We start from the raw sequence: 23,141 nt of genomic DNA, 5'->3' as shown, positions 1-23,141 counted from the left end.
AGTTGCCATGATTGATTAATTTAATTTAGTTCACTACAAGCCAGGTCAAATCTATGAGGAAATTCGTCCTTGCCTAACGTGTCGGAATTTTTATCTACACTAGAGATCGGTTATACAAACGATCGGTAGCGGTCGCAAAGGCAGGCGTGGAATATAGGATTTATTTCTGTGTTGTGAAGAAACATCAATACTGAAATTATCTACGGTAACTTAACACGCTCGCTATCATACCAAACGCCAACAAACCTTTTGTTTTTATTGTCGTCTATTGTGTGCTTGGACTTGCCACCGAAAATTCGACAACAACTCCACTGAGCTTACATAAGATAAGTCTGGCTTCTGTGGGCTGATAAAGGTTCGATTTTTCGGTAAAATTTATTGAAATCGAAAATGTAGTAAGAAATGTATTGAAATTTTTTGGAATTGAAATATTGAATTTAATTTATTATTTATAAAATCGGTCAAGGAAGATTATGATAATACATACGAGGATAGATGAATTTTTTTTTACAAAAACAAATAAAGTGGTTCTTCTTTGGATGTAAATAAATTTCAAGAACAAAATTTCGATGTTCGGGAATTATAGAAAATATTTTAGATTTTGACGATAAAAGACCTCCCAATGCTGCAACAAGAGCCATATAAATTAAAAAAAAATTGATACATCTTAAAAAATTTTTATTATTATTTCAGGAAAATGTGCACTATTGGCATGCATTTAATAATTTGGATGTTTTCATTTCTCTAAATATGAATGTGAAGATTCGTATGTTTTTTGTAGAAAAGAGTGCGACTACTAATGCCATTGCCATTGCGAAATAAATATTAGATTGATAGTACCATAGCTATAAATTTATTGTTGCCAATGCATTGCTGAAGTATTTCAAAAATTGGATTCAAAACTCAAAATTAAAAGAGAATTCTTAAATTCATTTTGACTTCAAATTATAAGATTTCACTTCTGGTTAGTTTGGTAATGTCAAGGCATTTCCGGGTAAATTAAATCCTTACGAACGACTGTTACAATTTGCATGCATTTCACCGTGAATAATCCTAGTAAATCCACATTTTTAATCCCTCTCTACACTCATAAAACTGACCGTGACCCGACCGAATCTACCCGGCCTAAGCTGGACATTGGCCTCTTGGCCTCTCTCTTGTAGCTGAAAAAGGCCTGCGCTGTTTGGACCTAAAGGTGCATCAGGCTAACCCACAATAAAACTGTGAGGCCGAGGCTACCTACCTTTTGGCCTCTTTGTGGAGACAAAACGATGCATCATGGTGACCAAAAACAAAGTTTTTTATAACCCATATTAACGAAGCAGGACGAGGCTTCCGGGCTTACGCACAGGGGAAGAACGAGGAACGCACATGAGTTTTTGCGGCTGTCTTGAATTTTATTTTTTTATTTATTCTGAAGTATATCAGATTTTTCACTAGATTTTAAATAAGCTAATGAGACTTGTTAAAGAATTTTTGAAGCAACCTGCGCGGCTTAGGATTGTTTTGAATGTTTTTTTAGCTTTTACCTTGGCTTGATTAAATTTTTTTAATTTTCATTGATTACAATTTTTCGTCTACTTGCGCCCAAATCGTAATTTTTTTTGAGAAAAATAAGGTGGCGTTTGCGATGCACGCGTGTAGTATTGCACTATTCTGCTCTGTTGATAAGATGTCTTGCGTTTCTGTATAATTACGATGATAATTTAGTCAGAAATTCATTTTAATATTATTCAGGATTCAAAGAAAAAGCCGATATTGGGAATTTTAGGTTTTAAAGCAAATAAATTGAATGACAACATGGCGGCAACAGTGACTTTATCAATGAACCTAACACATTTTTTACCTCGGCTTAATCACTAATTTTTGGAACCCAACCCTTTTTTGCATCGACTTAATTTTAATTCCCTGAACAAATATAATCCGGTATTCTAATATGCGCCCTGTACTGTAAGAGATAAAGCGGCAAACGAGAATTGTTTTTCTACCAAATTTATTCATAGCTACCGGACATGTCATTCATATGGAAGGCTCATGGGAATTGTTTCTTTTCTCCTTATATTTTTTTCCGAATTTTCCCTAACTTCAGAATAGGTCGAAGCAATCCATCAATGTCGTTACTTTCATTCTTCATGTCTTTGATCTCTCAAAGGTCTTAAAAACAAAACCAAGTCTCGGCATGAACGACTTACATTTCAGGATAGAGACAAGCCAACAATCCTTGTACTATATACAATGGGATCAAATATCCTTTACATAGTTTGATCTCCTCTTGAATTTATGGTGCGGGCGTTTGGGTGGTAGTTATTTGAAAACTACAATATATGCAGCTACTGGTTGTCTAGTTGCTATTTATCGTTAGAGTAGTTTTATCGTCTAATTTTTATTGTGCGCCGCATTACAATTTTTAGCTTGGCTGGCTGTTTAAGGCGGCAACGATTTCAAAAATCAAGTAAAATTAAGACATCAGTTAGCCAAAGAATTGACTGCATGGAAGTGGAAAAATAAGTTTAAAAGTTGAATAAGGATCTACCAGTTAAAAATGTATAAATAATCATACAATAAACAGAACATTTAACAGCTAGAAGCTCCAATAAAGAACGAAACAATGTATGCACATACCCGCGTACGAGATTTTACTATCTTTCCGAAAGCAGGACTGGAACTATAAATTTAAAATTAATAATTTCTGGACATGTCATTTAAAATTTCAATAATGTGCCATATCTTTGGCATATTTAACACATGTTCAATATAATGGGATGAAGCTCATGTTTAATTTAAGAATAACTGATCTGCTCATTTGTAATCGGATGCCGCACAACGCTGAGAAATCAATTTTAATTTCATTCGAAAAATATTGTACCTATAATCAGGTTTACTCCGTGCCTAAGAACTAAAAAAATTAGACTATTTCAATACTTATGAAAAAATCGCTAAGTGAAAACTTGAAACATCGAGAACGCCGACTCCTAAAACGTGAAAAACCAAAGGCAAAAAATTGTTTAAGACAAAAATTTGGAAGACCCATTGAGGCTGGAAGGGAAATGCCGGCAGTGACCTCGTGCATGAGCCTTGTTACCATTTCCTGACCTACAGCACTTGTTTACGTCGTCCCGAGCCGTCCCGAGATGTCTCGACTTGCCCTATAGCTATTCCAAGCCGTCCCAAGCTGTCCCGAGCCGTCCCGACTTGCCCTATAGCTATTCCAAGCCGTCCCAAGCTGTCCCGAGCCGTCCCGACTTGCCCTAGCTGTCCCGAGCCGTCCCGACTTGCCCTATAGCTATTCCAAGCTGTCCCGACTTGCCCTAGCTGTCCCGAGCCGTCCCAAGCCGTCACGTGCTTTTCCGGCTTGCCCTAGCTGTCCCAAGCCGTACCGTGCCGTCCCATATTTTCTTAGCTGTCTCGAGCCGTCCCGACTTGCCCTGGCTGTATCGAGCCGTCCCATATTGCCCTAACTGTCCCGAGCCATCCCGAGTAGTCCCAAACCGTTTCAAGCCGTCTTAACATGTCAAAAGCCATCCCAGTCGTTCCGAGCCGTCTCGATCTGTCCTTAGCCATCCCGAGCCGACTATAGCAGTCCTTAGCTGTCCCAAACCGTCCCTAGCCGTCTCGAGTAGTCCCGAGCTGTCCTTATAGTCATCCAGAGACGTCCCTTATCGTCTTTAACTCATTCCGGCCAGCTGCATTTAAAAGACAAGTAAAAAATGCATCTTCCATCATAAATTGACTATGCTTTAAATTCCAAAACGTGCCCCTCTTGATAAACACTATAATAAATCAACGATATTTTCGTTGTACGCAAGCAGTTGGACATCGGCACCCTGGTGTTCTTCTCCTCCCTTAACGCTGGACTCGAATTTCAGGCAGAAAAAATTTCCCCTGTTTTCATGCTCTGTTTTTTGGTTTCAATTTCGTATAGTTTTTTTGATAAGGTGGCGGGATGGAGGAAGGCGTCCTATGGAAAATGGACTTTAAAATCCTCAATGGTTACAATCCTGATAATTTCTGTTGTTTCATTTAACTGTGAATTTAACTTAATGGATAAATGTTCACCAACAGGAACATAACATTAATGAATGTTGATCAACATGATGAAATTATTGATCAGAATGATCAATATCTCAGCATAATTGGATTAATATCTTGGTAACGGATTAACAACATTGGATTAACATCTCTTAACAACATCATGTTGATACTGATTAACATCTTGCGAACGTCGATCCATATTTATATGAGCCTCATTTGGGCATTGATCACCTCCAATCAACATGATGACAACATTGATTGGTATGATCAGCATAACTGAAAATTTATCAGCTCGATGGAAACAGTGATTAACAGTAATCAGCGTAATACGAACGTTGACCCACATTGATCAGAACAATGTGAACGTATGCTAACATTGATCTGCATTGATCAGCCCGAAAAAATGTTCGATTTATCATCAACTTTCATATTGTACCAACAGCCCATGTTGTTCCATTAATCTTGATTATTATGTAATTAGGCCATTTTATCAATTAATTCCGCATAATCATGTAATTTTTTATGCGTTTTTCATACCTGCATATGCAGCTATAATCGTTAATTTATTACACAGAAATGACTATTACGTGACATGAAGTTATGACATAAGCATGAGGCCATTTATCCAGAACATCAATCCCATTCACTGTTCTTATTTTTTCTGTCATTAATAACGTTAATTAATATTCCTAACGAAACCGTTAAATGAAAAGGTAAGGTTAAAAACTCTGATTAATCAACCATTATATCAGACAGTTATTTTAACTGATAAATGCTTTTTTCTTCTGTAGCTGAAATGTTTTGGGACAAAATCTAACATTAATGGTAAGACATTTTTAACTAAGTTGTTAATTAGTCCATATTTTCAATTTTCAAAAGTTAAATCATTGAATAAGTAATTAGATTTTCAATTATCATTCCATAAAATTCCAGCCATAAAACGCATGTTTTAATAGAAGCTGAGATATTTGGCCACACAACAAAAGGCTGAGTAAGTTTGGTTGTATTTAGAATGCGGGTTCAGACCTACACACCTACACAGCTACATACATACACAGCTATACACCTGCAGACCTTTCTACCTGCTCTACCATGTACACTTGCCGTACACGTACTGTGTCATGAATCTTGAATGATGAATTGAGGTTAATTCAGTCCAAATTCATGGGAAAAATAATTGAGATTTAAGTGTGAATTGGTTTTTTATTGTGGGATATACAATAACTAAATTTCAAATAAGTTCGTTTGAGTTTTTTTTTCGATAAATCGAATAGGATTTGTAGACCTTTTAGGTTGACGGTACTTTTCGAGATCCTCGTTAGTGTTTTTGTTTTCCACTTTTCTTTTCAAAGTTCTTTAATTTATCTGCTGTCGCTTCTTGCGGTCATGTCATTCTCGTACTCGTATACTCATACGAGTGAACGTTTTCTCATTGTCGTCTGTCACGGTAAAGCGCGTTATTTAATGAAGTGGAATACAAGTGCTAAAATGATTATTGGACCGCAAATTTTTTTCTGTTGTTTTGCTTATGAGATTAACTGTAGAAATAAACTCACCTGTTTACATGGCTTAAAAAAATTGCGGTGGAAAAATTGCGGAAATTGCGGTTAAAGTGGAAATGAAGTTCAGTTTTGCAGGTATTTGAGAATACTTATAATTAGGGACGGCAATCGAAAGGTAAGAAGGTAAGTTTTTATTTTTTAAAGGGAAACCAAACACGACACTTGAGGCTGAACAGCTGGGGACTGACCATATGGGCTTGACCACTCATACTTCTGAATCTTTTCCAAAATAGAAAACATGTGAAATTATTTAAATAATCGAATATTTAATGAAGGAAATATTGAATGAAGGAAAATTGATTCGATTGAATGAAGGAAAAATATTGTTCGGACTTTAGACCACAACGATATTGTTGTTGTCTAAAAATAAATATTTTTAACCTAACAATGGGTTTATCAATGAAAAATACACAGTAATTTATCAGGAGTGTAGAATTACAATACAAATGCCTGTTCTGAACTGGAAAATGGTTGAACTGAGAACTCAGAATTGAAAAAGTCTGAACTAAAACTCAATTGAAAAAGGCTGAATTGAGAACTCATAACTGCAAAAATATAACTCAGTACTCACTGCAGTGAGTGACAGAGAGCGCATTTTCTCGTCGACGAAAACATTAAGTTACGGACGGACAGACAGACGGACAGACGGACGAACATGGCGAGCACAATAGTGCATTTTTTCCATAAATGAGAAAATGCGCTAAAAAGGCTGAACTGAGAATTCAGAAATGAAAAAAAAGACTGAACTGAGACCTTAGAACTGAAAAAAGACTGAACTGAGACCTTAGAACTGAAAAAAAGACTGAACTGAGATCTTAGAACTGAAAAAAGACTGAACTGAGACCTTAGAACCGAAAAAGGTGAAATGAGAGCTCGTTCGCCACAGAGATAACGCTTGACTACAAGCGCAAATTCATCGAAGTTCAAGATCTTGAGACTAAGAGACTTGAGACTTGACTTTTTTTTTAACACAACAGTACAAATTAAACGATAATTTTATATCTTTATATATAAAATAGGTTTATCCGAATTTATTCTCATTTGAAAATAAAATTAAGTATGATTTAAACTGCTAAAAAAGTCATGTGCAACCCAAAGCTTTTCAAATAGAAGCTTCTGATTATCAACCGAAAAGTCATTAGCTCATTATCTACTTCAGGTTATTTATGATCTTGGGTCAGGACTAAAATTCTCATTAACTCCAAAGCCAAGAAAAGGAGACTGAGAATGTTCCTTTCTACCTGCCTTTGCTAATGAATGGAAACTGAAGGACAGTGAAAGGGAAGTATTGAGGCCGGAGAGGCACGTAACGGGTGAGGCTTGATGGACAAGACGCAAGTGAAGGAAAAGTATTGAGGCGTGGGGAGGCACGTAACGGGTGAGGCTTGATGGACAAGCCGCGAGTGAAGGGAAATTATTGAGGCGGAGGAGGCACCTAACGAGCGAGGCTTGATGGACAAGCCGCGAGTGAAGGGAAATTATTGAGGCGGGGGAGGCACCTCGTTGGTGAGGCTTGATGGACAAACTCTAACGGGAAACAGTAAAAGTAATTGTTCAGCTGACACAGTATATTGAATAAGAAAAAAAAAATTTACGAAAATCCAATCGGAAGTTCTTTGATATATTGTAATTATTATACAAACAACAGAATATTACTCACCCCAAATATGAGATGCCTTCGCTATAGTCGAATATTTTACTCCTTACGATTACGAAAAATTAAACTACGCCCTTCTTACGAATAAAAAATTGAAATTAAGTAAACCTACAAATCAGCACAACGTGCATACAACATGTGCGTGTACCACATGTGCGTGTACCACATGTGCGTGTACCACATGTGCGTGTACCACATGTGCGTGTACCACATGTGCGTGCACCACATATGCGTGTACCACATGTGCGTGTACCACATGTAAAAGTTAATGTGCATGTAAAAATTAATTAACTAGCAGAAAATTTCCCAAATCTCGAACAGCTTCGTTACCTTTCGTATCGGAGCTCAACTTCTATACGTTTTTTAATAGAGTAAAAGGTGAATTTATGGGCCATTTCATTTACTTTAAATTTCTGAAAAATGTGCTATTAAAGTAAGCAAGTGATTTTATTTTTTGTGAACATTCAGAGTTCGCAGCAACACAACGAACTTATTTTAATTAATAATTGAAACTATTTACCTGTAAACCGCACTCCGTGTGTGTTTTGTGAAACAATTATATATGAAAATTTCGCGCAGTGCGCTTCGAAACATGACCGTTATAATGTTAACATCTTCTGAAATCTTAGTTAGTCAGGCTTATACAAACGAAACATGAGCTAAAAATTGCCCGTTCATATGAAGACTTTTGCTCAAATTTAATAATTTAATTGAACTTCACTTGACCCACTTTCATAAAAATGGTTGTACAAATTTCATACGAGCTTCACATGACACACTTTTATAAAAAAACTGACCATAAAAACTGCAGGCTCTACGAACGCTCTCTCACGTAACCCTTCTCTGGAGCCGCTGATGGCATTACTGCAGTAATGTCATAGTAACTCCTAAGACAGTTATATCAGTTTTGCTATCACCTCTTCACTTATCTCGTGGCCGTTAGCGTTCGATGCTCCAGTTATGTAAACCACGTCTAAAATGCACTTCAATTGCCGTGCTCTCAAACAACCGTAAAAAATACATGGAAGGGTTACCACGGCTGCCGGTAAATCCGTTTTGGTCTAAAACTAGACGGCTGCTAACCCGAGTTTAAAAAAATCAAAATTTCTGCATTGGGATGTGAAAAGTTCGGTAAATTCTTTGACAAAATGCGAGGAATGAATACTACTTATAAAAGTTACAGAATTAGTTATGAGTTATCATGAATGAGATGCATTGGATTATATCACATAATCGTCCTGATAGCAACTGAATCAATGCATAAAATATCATCCGCTGATGCTACACCTGATCTGTGATACTCTGGATCATCAATTCATGCCCCAAAGTAAGTGCTAAAAAAGTACATTTTTACATGAAAGATATGCCGTGAACAAGTACCATCAATTTTTGCCATGAAAAACTGTTCATTGTTAGAAATGCATTCATGGTTTAACATTGAATATTTGCCGATATTTTGCTACCAAACTCATTCAAGTTTCTGAAAATGTTATTAAATGAGAAACTCATTTTAACAGCCAATCAAAGTTTAGTAGCAAATTCTGGTTCGATTACCTGATTTCTGGAGAAAATTTCTAATTTCTAGAAGTATTTTCTAATATTTACAGGAATTGTGTGATTTCTAGGATTTATTTTCAATTAATAATAATTTTTTAATTTTGTATTTTTAATTAATGTGTGTTTTATTGCAAGCTCGAGTGTCAGCTTGGGTGTATCCTATGCATGTCGTCGACATAACAAAAATTCAAATAATGAAAAACGCGTGTAAAAATTATTCAGTTAAATGATGTCAAGGAACAATCATATCTCGTGCTTGAAAAAATTTGAAGGGAAAACTTTATTTGGAAAGCAAATTGTCGGATATTTACGCGATGTGATAACTGCCTGAAATATATTTTTGAAGAGAAAGAGGTTCTTCAGAATTTATGCATCGTCATGACATTTTATGAATAATTTTTGTATGAGATTAGAATCTGGATTACGTGGATATATTTTTTATACTAATTTAAGAAAGACTTAAAATAAAATTTAACTAAGCCAATTGTATGTTTACATCCCAAATTAAAGTGTAAAAACACTAAAATATAAGAACTTGATGAAGTGCAATGAAGTGAAAAAACTGATGGAGTGCAATTTTTTAGAAAAACCTCTTTTTTAGAACCGCTTCGAACTACTGAATATATTATCTATTCAAATTCAAGCATGCTGCTTGTATGCAGCAAATATTTTTATACGAAGTAAATATTGCATTCGTAATGGTGAAAAACTTTTGGGAGCACAGCGAACTTCTAAGAAAATAATTAACAGAATTTTGATACACATGGGTCCGATAGGGGGGAGGAGGGGGGGGGGTAGACTGGATAGAGTTTTCTCGTATAAAGCGTGACAATATAAAGGGTTAGCACATAAAGGGTTAAGGCGTAAAGGGCTACAGTATAAAGGGTTAGGGCGATGGAGGTTACGGACATTAGTTGCGGTTGTAAAGCAATAAAGCTGCAGTCCTGTTCTTACAAGATTACTTCTGTGACTAACTCGCTGCAGTTGACTAGCCGCAGCCCAACGATGATTCAAAACACGAACTTATTTCGTGTGATGGCTTCATGTGTGACGTAAATTTTATACATAACGACAATATTTGCATTTAACAACAAAATGTAAAAGGAAAATCTCACAATGAAACAAACCTCACATGAAGTGCTACGACTTAAATGAGACAGCATGTTTAACGTGCCAAGGTCTCTGCATAAAAGAAATCGAATAAACATTTTCTAATACAACCAATAATTTCCACCAATGATACAATTTATATATTTCACACTATATGCTCAATTTTCACTCAGACAAAAAATTTCAATTGATTCACCATGGAAAAATATCAGATCCTAGGAGAGCATAGGAATGCATCACAAATCACTTAACGAATGGCATCGCAGTTTTGTACGCGTCTTAACCCTTCAGTTTAAAAACCTGCTCAACCGCAACCCGGCCGCCGCTCCGCAGCTGCAGCAGCGCGGTGATTCGCACTAGATTTTAATTTAATTTGTTTTAACAATTAAAAACTCGTAGTTCTTTGCACTTGAAATCCGTTATTTCATGTTAATTCATTTAAAAAAGGTATTTATTTGCCCAAAATCACTTTAAATCTTATCAACCGGCTTAGAAAAATTTTATTTTATTTTTGTTTTATTGCGTGAGAGATAACAACGATTCTTTCATTTGTCTATTTAACAGAAATAAGTTTAACATTATATTTTTTGACAGCGTTATCACCACAAACGACAGCATATCACTATTACTATGAACAGCAACAATATCATTACCTCTAAAACAACGGCAATATCATCATTACTACAACAACAACAATATCATCGTCATAATTAACAACAGCAATATCATTACCAACAAAACATGAACAATATTATATTAGTATATAATTAATGGCAGCAACCGTACCGTAGTGGGCGCAAATATGCAGTCTGCACATCTATACTCACATACTAAATAAATTCATGAAAATGATGAATATTGTTTATGCTTTTAATCCTCTGAATAGATTCTTTCAATTTTAATGAGCAGAATATTGCATGCTAATGATGAATACTCAGAAATGATCATTTAGATGCTAATAAGTATAATGTTGTATGCTGTTAATTAATCCTCTTACATAATGACTTCGAGGTTAATATATGCTTTTACTCGTAGAATATTGTCTCCTTTTAATGCTCCAATATGTTTTAAAGCTTCAATATTGTATTCTTCTAATGCTTCATGGTATAGAAGAGCGGCAGGGTTCACAAACAGCCATATATTTTTTTGCATTAAAATGTCCTAAAAACGCGAGCCGTGCGTTGCAGGTATCAAAGTCTGTCGGTGAGAGTCGAGAGGTGCTCGGATATGTGAAAGTGTTGGTAAAATGTATAGGCAAAGTGTCGTTGAGGCGTCAGCGAAGTATCAACACAACGTAATAACAAAGAATTAGCGGTTTATAATCAATGTAGCGATGTAGTATCAACGAATTTTCGACATAGAATCAGCGAAATTGCGATGTAGTATCAACGAATTTTTTAAAAAGAATCAGCGAAATTTCGATGTAGTATCAACGAAATTTCCACGGATTGTCAACGAAGTGCGTAACGCCTGAGTTCAGTAAACTGGGCCCATAATTTCATGGAACTAAGCCCAAATAATGAATAAAAACTGTCAAATCTTTTTAAGATCAATCACACATAAAATCAAAATACGGGTACTATTATATCTGAAAATGTGAATTAAAATCAAAACAAATGCAAACGGGCATAACTAAAAATCGGAAAAAATCCTAAGAAGACATAGTTTGTGTTTTCGAACAAAAGTAATGCGAGTATCAATGAACGAGTGAGAGTGAAAGAGAAAGAAAGAGAGTGAGAGAGTGCGGGGGGAAGAGAGATAAAGGTAGGAGAGGATGATGGGGAGAAGAGAGGGGGAAGAATGTTGGGGTTATCGAACCCAAGGTTGCAACGAACGCTTCTAGCGCTGCAACCACAACAGGTTTACAGACTCCAGTGCAGCCCCAACCCCCCGGGGTTATAGCAACCCCACCCTACCCCTCCACACCTTATCTATCATCTTCTTCAACTTGAACATATTGAATAACCGTGAACAATCTATTGATAATGTTTGTTTCTTAACCTGAAAACATATTATAGATATAAGGCAATTAACACGCATTGTCATTCTAAGAAAGCCAGTTCTGTTGCCAATTCTTTTTTTCACTTTCGCAACACAAATTTTCATCTTCTCCTAAAAATTTTTACCTAAAAATTTTGAAACTATGGTGATATTTAATAACCATGAACAATCTGCAGAAATGTGTGTTTCTTAACCTGAAAACATATTATAAAATTAATGTAAGGCAATTAACACGCCTTGTCATTTTTAGTTAGCCAGTTCTGTTGCCAATTCTTTTTTTCACTTTCGCGACACAAATTTTCGTTTTCTCCTAAAAATCTTGACCTAAAAATTTTAAAACTATGTTAATTTTTCCAACGAATATCTCATATGCCATCAGTTCATTAATATGAATGGAACCGCTAATTCGTTTAGAATATTCCATGGATATTTTAATGGCTTTTGCTCATTGTCACATGGAAAATATCCTAGTCTCGACCACATGAAAATTTTTTTTATAACTGAACTTTCCTGCCGCGCCTAATTTTGGCCTAGTCTTGATAACCACAATTTGCATGAATTTGTTTAGCTCGGCAGAAGTATCATAAAATTATAGAAAATGTAGAACTTTGCTCTATGGCAAAGGAAAAAAACTGGAGAAGAATATTCACCTTCATTTGCATCGTGCGGTTGATGCGAGGCCAGCGTCTCTCAGGACTCTTTGATATGTGGCCTCATGAGACATGGGGCCTCTTTGATATTTGGCCTCATGAGACATGGGGCCTCTTTGATATGTGGCCTCATGAGACATAGGGCCTCTTTGATATGTGGCCTCATGAGACATGGGGCCTGTTTGATATGTGGCCTCATGAGACATAGGGCCTCTTTGATATTTGGCCTCATGAGACACGGGGCCTCTTTAATATGTAGCCTCATGAGACATGAGGCCACTTTGATATGTGTCCTCACGAGACATGAGGCCACTTTGATATGTGGCCTCATGAGACATGACCCCACTTTGATGTGTAGCCTCATGAGACATGAGGCCACTTTGATATGTGACCTTATGAGACATGACCCCACTTTGATGTGTAGCCTCATGAGACATGAGGCCACTTTGATCTACGGCCTCACGAGACATGGGGCCTCTTTAATATGTGGCCTCATGAGACATGACCCCACTTTGATATGTGTCCTCACGAGACATGAGGCCACTTTGATCTACGGCCTCATGAGACATGGGGTCTCTTTGATATGTGGCCCCATACGACATGAAGCATTTTTGATATGTGGCCTCATGAGCCTCTTGCGGCCTCTTTGATGTGTGGTGTCCTCATGAGGCATGGGCCGTTTCAATTGATATATGTTTTAATGAGACATGAGTGCTTTTTTTGTTGATATATGGCCTCTTTGATGTTTGGCCTCATTAGACGTAACAATAGTTAATGATTCAAAAATCATGTGTTTAGCCTCTTTTTTTTATCTCACTAAGATCAAAGTCGATATTTTCTAGTTCTTTACGCTTATTAGTTAACATTTTAATAGAACTTTGTTCATCTCATATATTTTTTACGTCAGCAACGTTTATTGTTCGCAGTTCATTACGACGTTACAACGACAGGCAATACAACGCTTTACCGCCTGCACGTACATGATTTATTAACAATTCAGTGAAAACCCATTCATTTTAAAGTTTTTCCGGTTACCCTTACGTTATTTGTTGCCAATTCTTTGAAAATCCGTTAAATTTATGTTTTTTTCCTGCCCGTATTGGGTATTTTGTAAACTAGTACTAGTATATTTTGCAAACTAGTATTAGTATTTTTGCAAGCTAGTATTAGTATTTTTTGCAAGCTAGTACTAATATTTACTGCCAGTTAGCACTAGTATTTTGTGCAAGCTAGTATAAGTATTTTTGCAAGCTAGTACTAGTATATTTTGTAAGCTAGTACTAGTATTTTTGCCAGATAGTACTAGTATTTTTTTGCAAGCTAGAACAAGTATTTATTGCAAGCTAGTACTGGTATTTTTGCAAGCTGGTACTAGTATTTTGCAAGCTAGTATAAGTATTTTTGCAACGTAGTACTAGTATTTTTTGCCAGCTAGTACTAGTATTTTTTGCCAGCTAGTACTATTATTTTTGCAAGTCAATATAATTATTTTGCAAACTAGTACTAGTATTTTTGCAAGCTAGTATTAGTATTTTTTGCAAGCTAGTACTAGTATTATTTGCAAGCTAGTATTCTCATACTAGAGAACCTGCACCATATATAGCGCTGGTCTACCCCCGGCAGGACCGACATAGTGCGGCCGGTTCGTTCTCCGGCTCGTGACTGATCCCAAGGGCAGGGCGAAGCTAGAACCAGTTTTGGTCGTGTGAATTCAAAAATATTCATGCCATCGGTTACAAATTTCGCGTAAAAAATTTGTATATAGCTAGAACTCATAACCAATACTTATCTAACACTTACATCTATCCTTAGAGTAAATTCAGAAATATTCGTGCCATCGGTCACAAATTTTTTGTAAAAAAATTGTACTTAGCTAGCACTCATAACCAATACTTAGAGAACACTTATATCTATCCTTAGAGTAAATTCAGAAATATTCGTTATGTTGGTTTCAAATTTTGTGTACAAATATGTGAGTTAAACTAACACTTGATACTATACCAAAACAACTTATAGCTAATAATGTCACTTGTTTGCTTTAATCGCAAATTCACTAAAAACTTAAAAGCAAAGAAAACTGCACAAAAATTCATAGTATCTTTAAAGAAAACGTTTCGGAGTCCAGCTCCATCGTCAGTTCGAAAATTCTAGAACACAGATAAATCAGTAATTATTACAGTCATGATTGCAACAAAAAACCTAAGCTGTAAAACCTATCTATTTACAATTTCAAGCGGGTAAGAGCTAAAAGCTAAATTCAAACTAGGCCTCTGTTTAAAAATATACAATGATTCTAAAATGCGCAAATCAGAAACACCGGAACTGGAAGCTAAAACTTTGAAGTCACTGTCAGACACTGGAACATCGCACTGCTCGGCGTGAGCCCGCACAGCTGAATGAGGTGGGCGCGACAGTAAGTTACCAGTTCTACAACTCCTGCCCTTATGTTCTGCGACCCTAGAATAAAGATTGCGAGACGTCATCCCGACGCACGCAGATGCACATCGTGCACAACTATATTCATAAACTAGGGACGCTCGCATATGCATAGGGAGAGTATCTTTGTACCTAAAAAAAGAACCGATTTTAAAATGGTTGACCAATATAACACGTAGGTTAACATTTGCGAAATACTTAGTGCATCTGCGTACGTCGGGATGACGTCTCGCAATCTTTATTCTAGGGTCGCAGAACATAAGGGCAGGAGTTGTAGAACTGGTAACTTACTGTCGCGCCCACCTCATTCAGCTGTGCGGGCTCACGCCGAGCAGTGCGATGTTCCAGTGTCTGACAGTGACTTCAAAGTTTTAGCTTCCAGTTCCGGTGTTTCTGATTTGCGCATTTTAGAATCATTGTATATTTTTAAACAGAGGCCTAGTTTGAACTTAGCTTTTAGCTCTTACACGCTTGAAATTGTAAATAGATAGGTTTTACAGCTTAGGTTTTTTGTTGCAATCATGACTGTACTAATTACTGATTTATCTGTGTTCTAGAATTTCGAACTGACGATGGAGCTGGACTCCGAAACGTTTTCTTTAAAGATACTATGAATTTTTATGGAGTTTTCTTTGCTTTTAAGTTTTTAACTTATAGCTATACTAAGATAAAATTTACTGCTGTGAATTCCGAAGTTTTCGTCATGTTGGTTTCGAATATTAATTACAAATATCTGAGCAAAAGTAACACTCAATGCTATACCAAGATAACACATATAACTATATTTAGGAAAAACTTTTACTGATGGGAATTACGAAATATTCGATATTTTGGTCTTGAATTTTATGTGCAAAAATACGATGCTTACATCTATCCCAGTAGCACAGATCAGGGAGAGTGAGGAACTACGGTAAGAGTTCTTAGCTATGACCATACATCTTGAATAACAACGAAGAAAACTATCATGAATGGAAAGTATTTATTTATTAATGTATTACAAAAGACTATTCATGTGTTTATAATATATTAATAAATAACTAAGGAATTATTTGCTGCTCTACTTTTTTATTTCTTCTGTTCACAAAGAAATTTCAACCTTAAAAAATGGTAGGCAGCCTTAAAATTTAAATCCCTTTAAATAGAAATAAAAAAAGATACGATAAAAAATATCATCCTAGGCATTGCTTCCATTGAGCTCTGAAAAAGTTGGTGGATAGTAAAAAGGGAAAGTTTGCGGTTGGAACTTTCGTTCAAGAGCTAAAGATTAGAAAGAAAAACCATTAGAAAAAATTGTTAAGGGTATTTGATAGGATTTTTTGCACAACCGTATCGATAGCTTTTTAGCTTCTGAATTAAATGGCTTAATAATTATCGGGAAATTTGTTGACATTCAAACTCTGGTGTCTAATGACGTGGATAGCTGAAAATTTAAGAATTTGAGGCATTTTTATCGTTCAAGTATTTTGAATTACGCAACGCAATTTCAGTGACACAAGCTGTGATTCATGGGTACCTCATTGTACAATGCAGCGAATTTGAATTTGTATTAATGCCTTATTATTTAGAAAATGGAGGAAAATTTTAAAAAATGTTGTGGCAAGCTAAGGCAAGCAAATTCACCCTATTTTCATTTAAATGTTCTATTCTGCAATGGACGTTTTGGTCTGATGGTGGAGCTGGTCTCCTAAACGTTTTCAATTAACATTCGATGAATTAATTAACTCGTAATTGTCATTCCTTCTCAGTAATTGGTCAGTTTGCGAAATAAATGTACAAACTAAGTAGGTATAAATAAATATTTACCTATTGAACAATATCACCACGTAAACGTTAACTTCGGGCACATTATAAAATTTATTCAAATCCTTCTTTTTTTTGCATGCATGTCCCAATACTTTTGATTTTAATGGTCCATTTCTTTTTTCTTTTCCGCATTTTGAGTCACTTAAAGCAACGGAGGGAATTATAGAACCCCCCCTCCTCCTGGTAAACGATGTTGAAATAACGTTGATCCCGGGATAATTTCGTTGAAACAACGTTCAATCAACGTTATATTATCACCAGCGCCAGTATTGTAGAAGTTCAACCTAAGTTGCGCGACGATCTCGCATTCTAGATCCCTAATCTGGATTTGTGAGTGAAATTTGCAATTAATATTAAACAAATTTTTTTTAAGTAACGCGTACAGGTTGCGACATGCATGTTATACAGGGTGACGTGTGCATGTTGCGGCATGCATGTTATACAGGGTGACGTGTGCATGTTGAGGCATGCATGTTATACAGGGTGACGTGTGCATGTTGAGGCATGCATGTTATACAGGGTGACGTGTGCATGTTGAGGCATGCATGTTACATGTTACAGTTTGGCAGGGTGCGGGCGCAGGCTGAAGGTTCTATAAAGACGTAGGGGTAATGCTGCGCAGAACGCAACGCTGATACCATGTGTAGGACGCAGTATTAATCCTACCTGCATGACTATGTATTAATCCTACGTGCAGGACGCTGCATCAATCCTACGTTCATGACTATGTATTAATCCTACGTGCAGGACGCAGCATTAATCTCACGTGCATGACTATGTATTAATCCTACGTGCAGGACGCAGCATTAATCCTACGTGCAGGACGCAGCATTAATCCTACATGCAAGACGAAGCATTAATCCCAAGTGCATGACTATGCATTTAATCATACGTGCAAAATCATATATTAATCCTACGTGTAGGACGTAGCATTAATCAATCCCACGTGCCATCACTACGTCTTATTTTTATTTTTTTTTGCGTCTCGTCAAGGCAGGAAATTTTTTCCCGATATTTTTCGTGCAACGAAGTCGCTACCCGTATTTTTTCGTATTCTAATGACGGCCTGGTATTATTGTGGCCTTGAAAGTAAGGGCTGGTCTTGCCCTTGAACTTGAGGAGCGCCCTTACAGAGACCTTGAAACTTGGCCGGGCAACAGGCATGCAAGCCTTCGTTGTTTTCTGGTCAGTTTTTAGGCTTCATTTCATTATTCTTGCAGATTTAGAAGCTTAAATTCGGCAAGATGATGGGTTATCAGACTTAAAGTAAGCTGGCTGCCCAAACTCACGTCAACCGAGTCTTAATCTAGGCTGGCTTGTTTTGCAGGTTCACAACTCAGGATGACTGGGTAATTTGTAAGGGGCTTAGGCCCTGGTTTACTTATTTGCAGCTCCACGTTGTTTTCTTTCTAATTCTAACACAAAGATTAAGTTTGGGTTTTTCCAAACACAAACTAGCGTGCTATAGGTGCCAGTATTGAACACAACGTTTCGATTTCAGGATAGAATCAAAGGCATGTGTATTTCCTTTCACAGTAATGAACTGCAATTATTTGCCATTTTTCATTCAAAGACCTTACAAATAAAGACTTCCTGTATTTCCATTCTCCCTTTATCAGAAAAAAGGTTTAGTGCCATATTCCCATTGCAAACTCAACGTTACTTTTTGACCCACGAGTATTCAGGTTTTCATATTTTTTTAATAGCAGGGTTGTAGATTTTTTTGTAATCAATAAACCATTATTTTGTGCTTAGTTTCAATACACTTTTGCTCAGTCACTTTCTTCCAGTAATCCGGCTGTTGCCGGGCTAATACAACAGAAGCGGAAGCTACCGACAAGCCAGGCATCAAATTATCTATGGTTCTCAACTTCTTTTCAAAATGAAAAACTGAAAATTCGGATTTGTTTGGGTTCCTCACAAGTGCGAGCTTTAACTCGAAAGTGACCATGAAACTTTCGTTAATTATAAATTTATAACATTCTTCAACAATAATTTTTTCCGAGGCACCTATACGTATGTTAACTAGAGCATAATATTATATATTCATGAATTTTGATGAACTTAAAATCATTTATGTTGAACGTCCGTACGGGCAAAAAAGTTTGAATGTATCTCCTGGCAAGCCACAGTCGGGCCGCAGGCGCGCGACCAGCGACCGACTGACCGCAAGATTTTAATTCCCATTCATCGAATTCAGTTTTTCTCGAGTGATATTTTGCTCGGTGCACTCATGGGGAATATTTGCGGCCGCATGTTTTATGACCAGAAAAATAATCGAAAAAGAAGCAACGCTTGTTGCCGAGATCGTTAAAAGCCGGTGGTGTCATAAGCTTTTGAATTGCACCGTGGAATGGAAAATTAATGATATTAGATATTATGAGTTTGCGAAGATAACTCAACAATGTATTAATAAAAATTGTATTAGGAATAAAAATTTTTAATGATAGAAAAAATTAATAGAAGAAAACATCGCATGTATCGGCTATGCTTTTGACAAAAAAGTCCTCTTTTGCTACTGAGTTCGTAGTATAATTTTGCATAGCAAGTAACATGAAAAAAACATCTTATTCGTTAAATGTAATTCAATTAAATTGGTATCACAATGTTGTGGATAAGTTGAGTTAGGACGGCTGATGAAAGCCTTGAGTTTTTCCGTGCAACTTCTGAAGAACTTAAATATATAAAATACTAGAAGTTTACCTAGGCGTTGCCTCTAACATTTTGAAAAGCAATTTGGAAATCCCGTTGTTTTGAGTCGAGATGATTTTCTATGCTACCTATTCTCCCATTCAAGTCCCCTTAAGAAATTTGAAATGACTTTTTATTGTTCGAATAAAATTCACATTTATATAAGAAACAATTTTCTAGTCCAACTTCTTCTCCTATTTTTAAAAATCTCGTATCTAGATCACTATCAAATATTTTATTCCATGTAATATCCCGACATGAAATCTGTCACGGATACGCACTCTGAGAACCTCTATATATTAAGTGAGCAAGTTTACAAACACACATAACCTCTGACAAATATATAAAAAAACACTTAAAAAGATGTGCATAAATTAGTTCCCTTATAATATTAACATAGAGAAAGTCTAGACATAAAATTCTCATACTTCTCGCTCTTCTGCTTCACGGCTTTTAGTTCCAGGAAGATGTGAGAGTCTAGGAAGAATGACAGGTTCTAGGCATTACTCGCCTTAATCTTATGCCCTTGAATTCTTCAGAGATCGTTTTTAATGATTTATTATATATATCATACATTGTCTGATGAAATAATTATTGTCAACGTTGTGCATGTTGTGCATCCACACTCCTCCAAAATAACTAATGTAAAGGAGCAGGGTTCAAGTTCATAACTAATGTAAAGGAGCAGGGTTCAAATTCGCTCCACGCAAGGCATTTTCTCAATATGCCTCAATTTTAAGTGAGTCTACTGGAGCTTAACTTTTATACGAATTAATAACGGAGCAGATGATATTTTCTTTCCATAATGTTTTCCTCAGATTTACATCAGTCCTCCCCTCAATTCAATCGGGAATTTATTCTTCTGCAAGCTTTGTCTATTTCTGCAGAATTAAAAAAAATCGCCATTCCACAAAAAATCGTGATATTTATTTACAATACTAGGCGCTTCATTGAATAAATTATTTATTTGTTCCGACTTTGTTGATCCGAACAATTTGAGACATTTCCCTATAATAATTTAACAACATATAAGGATATTTGTTAAAAATATAATTATAGGATATTACAGCAAAAACTCAAGTAAATTCAGCTCAAATTGCAAGTAAATTCATTTTTCAGTTCAAATTGCACGTTAATTACTATCATTGCTATTCGCAAGGTATTAACTAAAGTTGTCTGGAAATCTTGACCATTCCAACACCAAAATGGTAGAAATGATGTCAAGGCACGGCAGGAATGATGTTAGGGCACGGTAGAAATGATGTCAAGGCACGGCAGGAATGATGTCAAGGCACGGTAGGATTCACAAAGCTGTTCGCATGGCAAGGCTTAGGCCTACCGGCGCTTGCAACACGAGGCCTATCCAAATTGGCGAGACTCGCGCACGACACGGACCCCAGACGCCCGTAAGCCTATACAGTTTTTCCGTGTCGCGAATTTTTATAATCGTTCATATAATGGCATCAATACAAGCTATTTCCCAAGCAGAAATTTACACGGATTTATAATCTAATTTTTATTAATTTATCTCTATTTCCTCGTCATAAGCGTAATTTTGCAAATTTAATTGTCCTGAATAATTTTAAACGTGTGTAAGAAATTTTTTTCAAGAAGACATCGTTCGCTCGAGCAACGTGTAAAACAGAGGATATACTCGTTCATATCAATCAAATTTTGCGCTTCAATTAAATTGAACGCCTTTTTTATTAAATACTTCTTCAGAGTTTATTTTCTCAAGCTGTCTAATAATTATAGCTTAGCTGTAGAGTGAACTAGTCTTAAATTTCTTCAAAGAAGAGCTTGGTAAAATCAAGTGACGCATTCGCTCTTTAGTGAAGATATTAAACAAATGTTTAAAAATGTAAAATGAAGAAGCTGAGTGGCAAAAGTGCTCTTTAATCGTACTTGTCTTCATGGGAAGCTCTACTCTAAATATACGAATATATATATGTTTTTTAGAGAGAGACAAAAATATCATTAAGATTTTTTTCAGTGGATGCTCCAGAGTCATGTGAGGAGAAACGAAACAACATTCATTTTGAATTAACACGTACATTTTAACGATGAAAATCGTTTTGAATGATGAAAATTATTTTTGATGATGAAAATTATTATGAATGATGAAAATTATTTTGAATGATGAAAATTATTTTGAATGATGAAAATTATTTTGAATGATGAAAATTATTTTGAATGNAGGCAACAGTTACAGTCATTTCACCACCCCGCACTGTAGGCGACAGGTACATTCATTCCACCACCCCGCACTGTAGGCGACAGGTACAGTCATTCCACCACCTCGCACCTGTCTCTTATACACATCTAGATGTGTATAAGAGACAGAGGCAACACGTGGGGTGAGAAGGCAACGCGTGGGGGCGAGAAGGCAACACGTGGGGTGAGAAGGCAACACGTGGGGTGAGAAGGCTAGCTAACGTTGATTGAAGCTAATAACAAAGAAGTAGCAGCGCAATGATGATAAAATAAATGCTGAATTTTTATCCTGTACTGATGGAATGCAGAATCACGATACTTAAGAATCTTGTTTATAATATACTTGAGAAATATCATCCTGATATCCAGGATTGCATATCACATTTTCAGGCATGCGATTACTGCCTTTTGATGCCTGGGGAATTCTACATCAAGAAACTTCTTTAGAATACGGAATTCTGAGACATTGAAGTACCGAATCATGATATTCTGAAACACTATATTCTGTTATTGTTTATTATGATTTGAAATACAGAATCCTGATATTCTGAAATACTACATTCTGTTATTGTTTAATATGATTTGAAATACAGAATTCTGGTATTCTGAAAGACTACATTCTGTTATTGTATAATATGATATCACCACCCACAGCATTCATCCAAGTCATCACAATCACCCTAGGCGCCTAAACTTTACACTCCCGCTACTCATGCCACTCACTATCGCGGAACTGATTTGTCTGCCACTCAGAACAGACCTGTCGTGTCTGTAATTAGGAGTAGACCTGCCATGTCTGTCATTGACAGCAGACCTGCCATGTCTGTCATTGACAGCAGACCTGCCATGTCTGTCATTGACAGCAGACCTGCCATGTCTGTCATTGACAGAAGACCTGTCATGTCTGTCATTGAAAGCAGACCTGCCATGTCTGTCATTGAAAGCAGACCTGCCATGTCTGTTCTCAAACACTATTTACCTTCCTTCAACTTCCCACTCTCCCCACTCCTTCCCTCTCTCCGCTCCTGCCTCCCCTCTCCGCTCCATGCCCTCCTTGCTCCCCACTCTCCCAACTCCCCACTTCTCGCTCCCCTCTCATTCCTTCCCACTCCCCCTCTCAACGCCCCCCACGCAGATCTGGGTCAATGGATCAGTTTATCGCAGCTGGGCGCTCCAGCAGCCTGGGCTGGAGCATCCGGCATCATCCCTCCTCCAGCCGCCTCCACTTGGCCCCTGTTTCATCCACTCTCCTAGCCGCCTCCACATGGCCTCTGTTTCGTCCACTCCTCCAGCCGCCTCCATGCACTTGGCCCCTGTTTCATGGCCTTCTTCATGTTTATCTCTATCGACTGTTTCATTCCATACTACTTTTGTCCTGGCAAGCTTCCATTCCATCATGAAACGTAGTGCAGCTTCTGAGGTCATCGG

At 36.8% G+C, this 23,141-nt stretch overlaps 1 protein-coding gene across 1 annotated transcript in view; it reads left to right on the top strand.

Moving 5' to 3' along the window:
• Nucleotides 1-7,387: 7,387 nt before the first annotated feature.
• Nucleotides 7,388-23,141, top strand: part of LOC108678238 (extensin-1-like) — a 28,049-nt gene continuing 12,295 nt past the window's right edge. Inside the window, exon 1 of the mRNA XM_018166605.1 lies at nt 7,388-7,494. Coding sequence (XP_018022094.1) covers nt 7,388-7,494 — 107 coding nt within the window. The remainder of the gene's footprint in view (nt 7,495-23,141) is intronic.

The sequence above is a fragment of the Hyalella azteca genome, unplaced genomic scaffold, assembly GCF_000764305.2.
Source record: "Hyalella azteca isolate HAZT.00-mixed unplaced genomic scaffold, Hazt_2.0.2 contig493, whole genome shotgun sequence".
In the NCBI taxonomy this organism is placed as follows: Eukaryota; Metazoa; Arthropoda; class Malacostraca; order Amphipoda; family Hyalellidae; genus Hyalella; species Hyalella azteca.
Note: the sequence above shows the minus strand (reverse complement) of the source record. Positions and strands in the feature narration are given on the sequence as shown.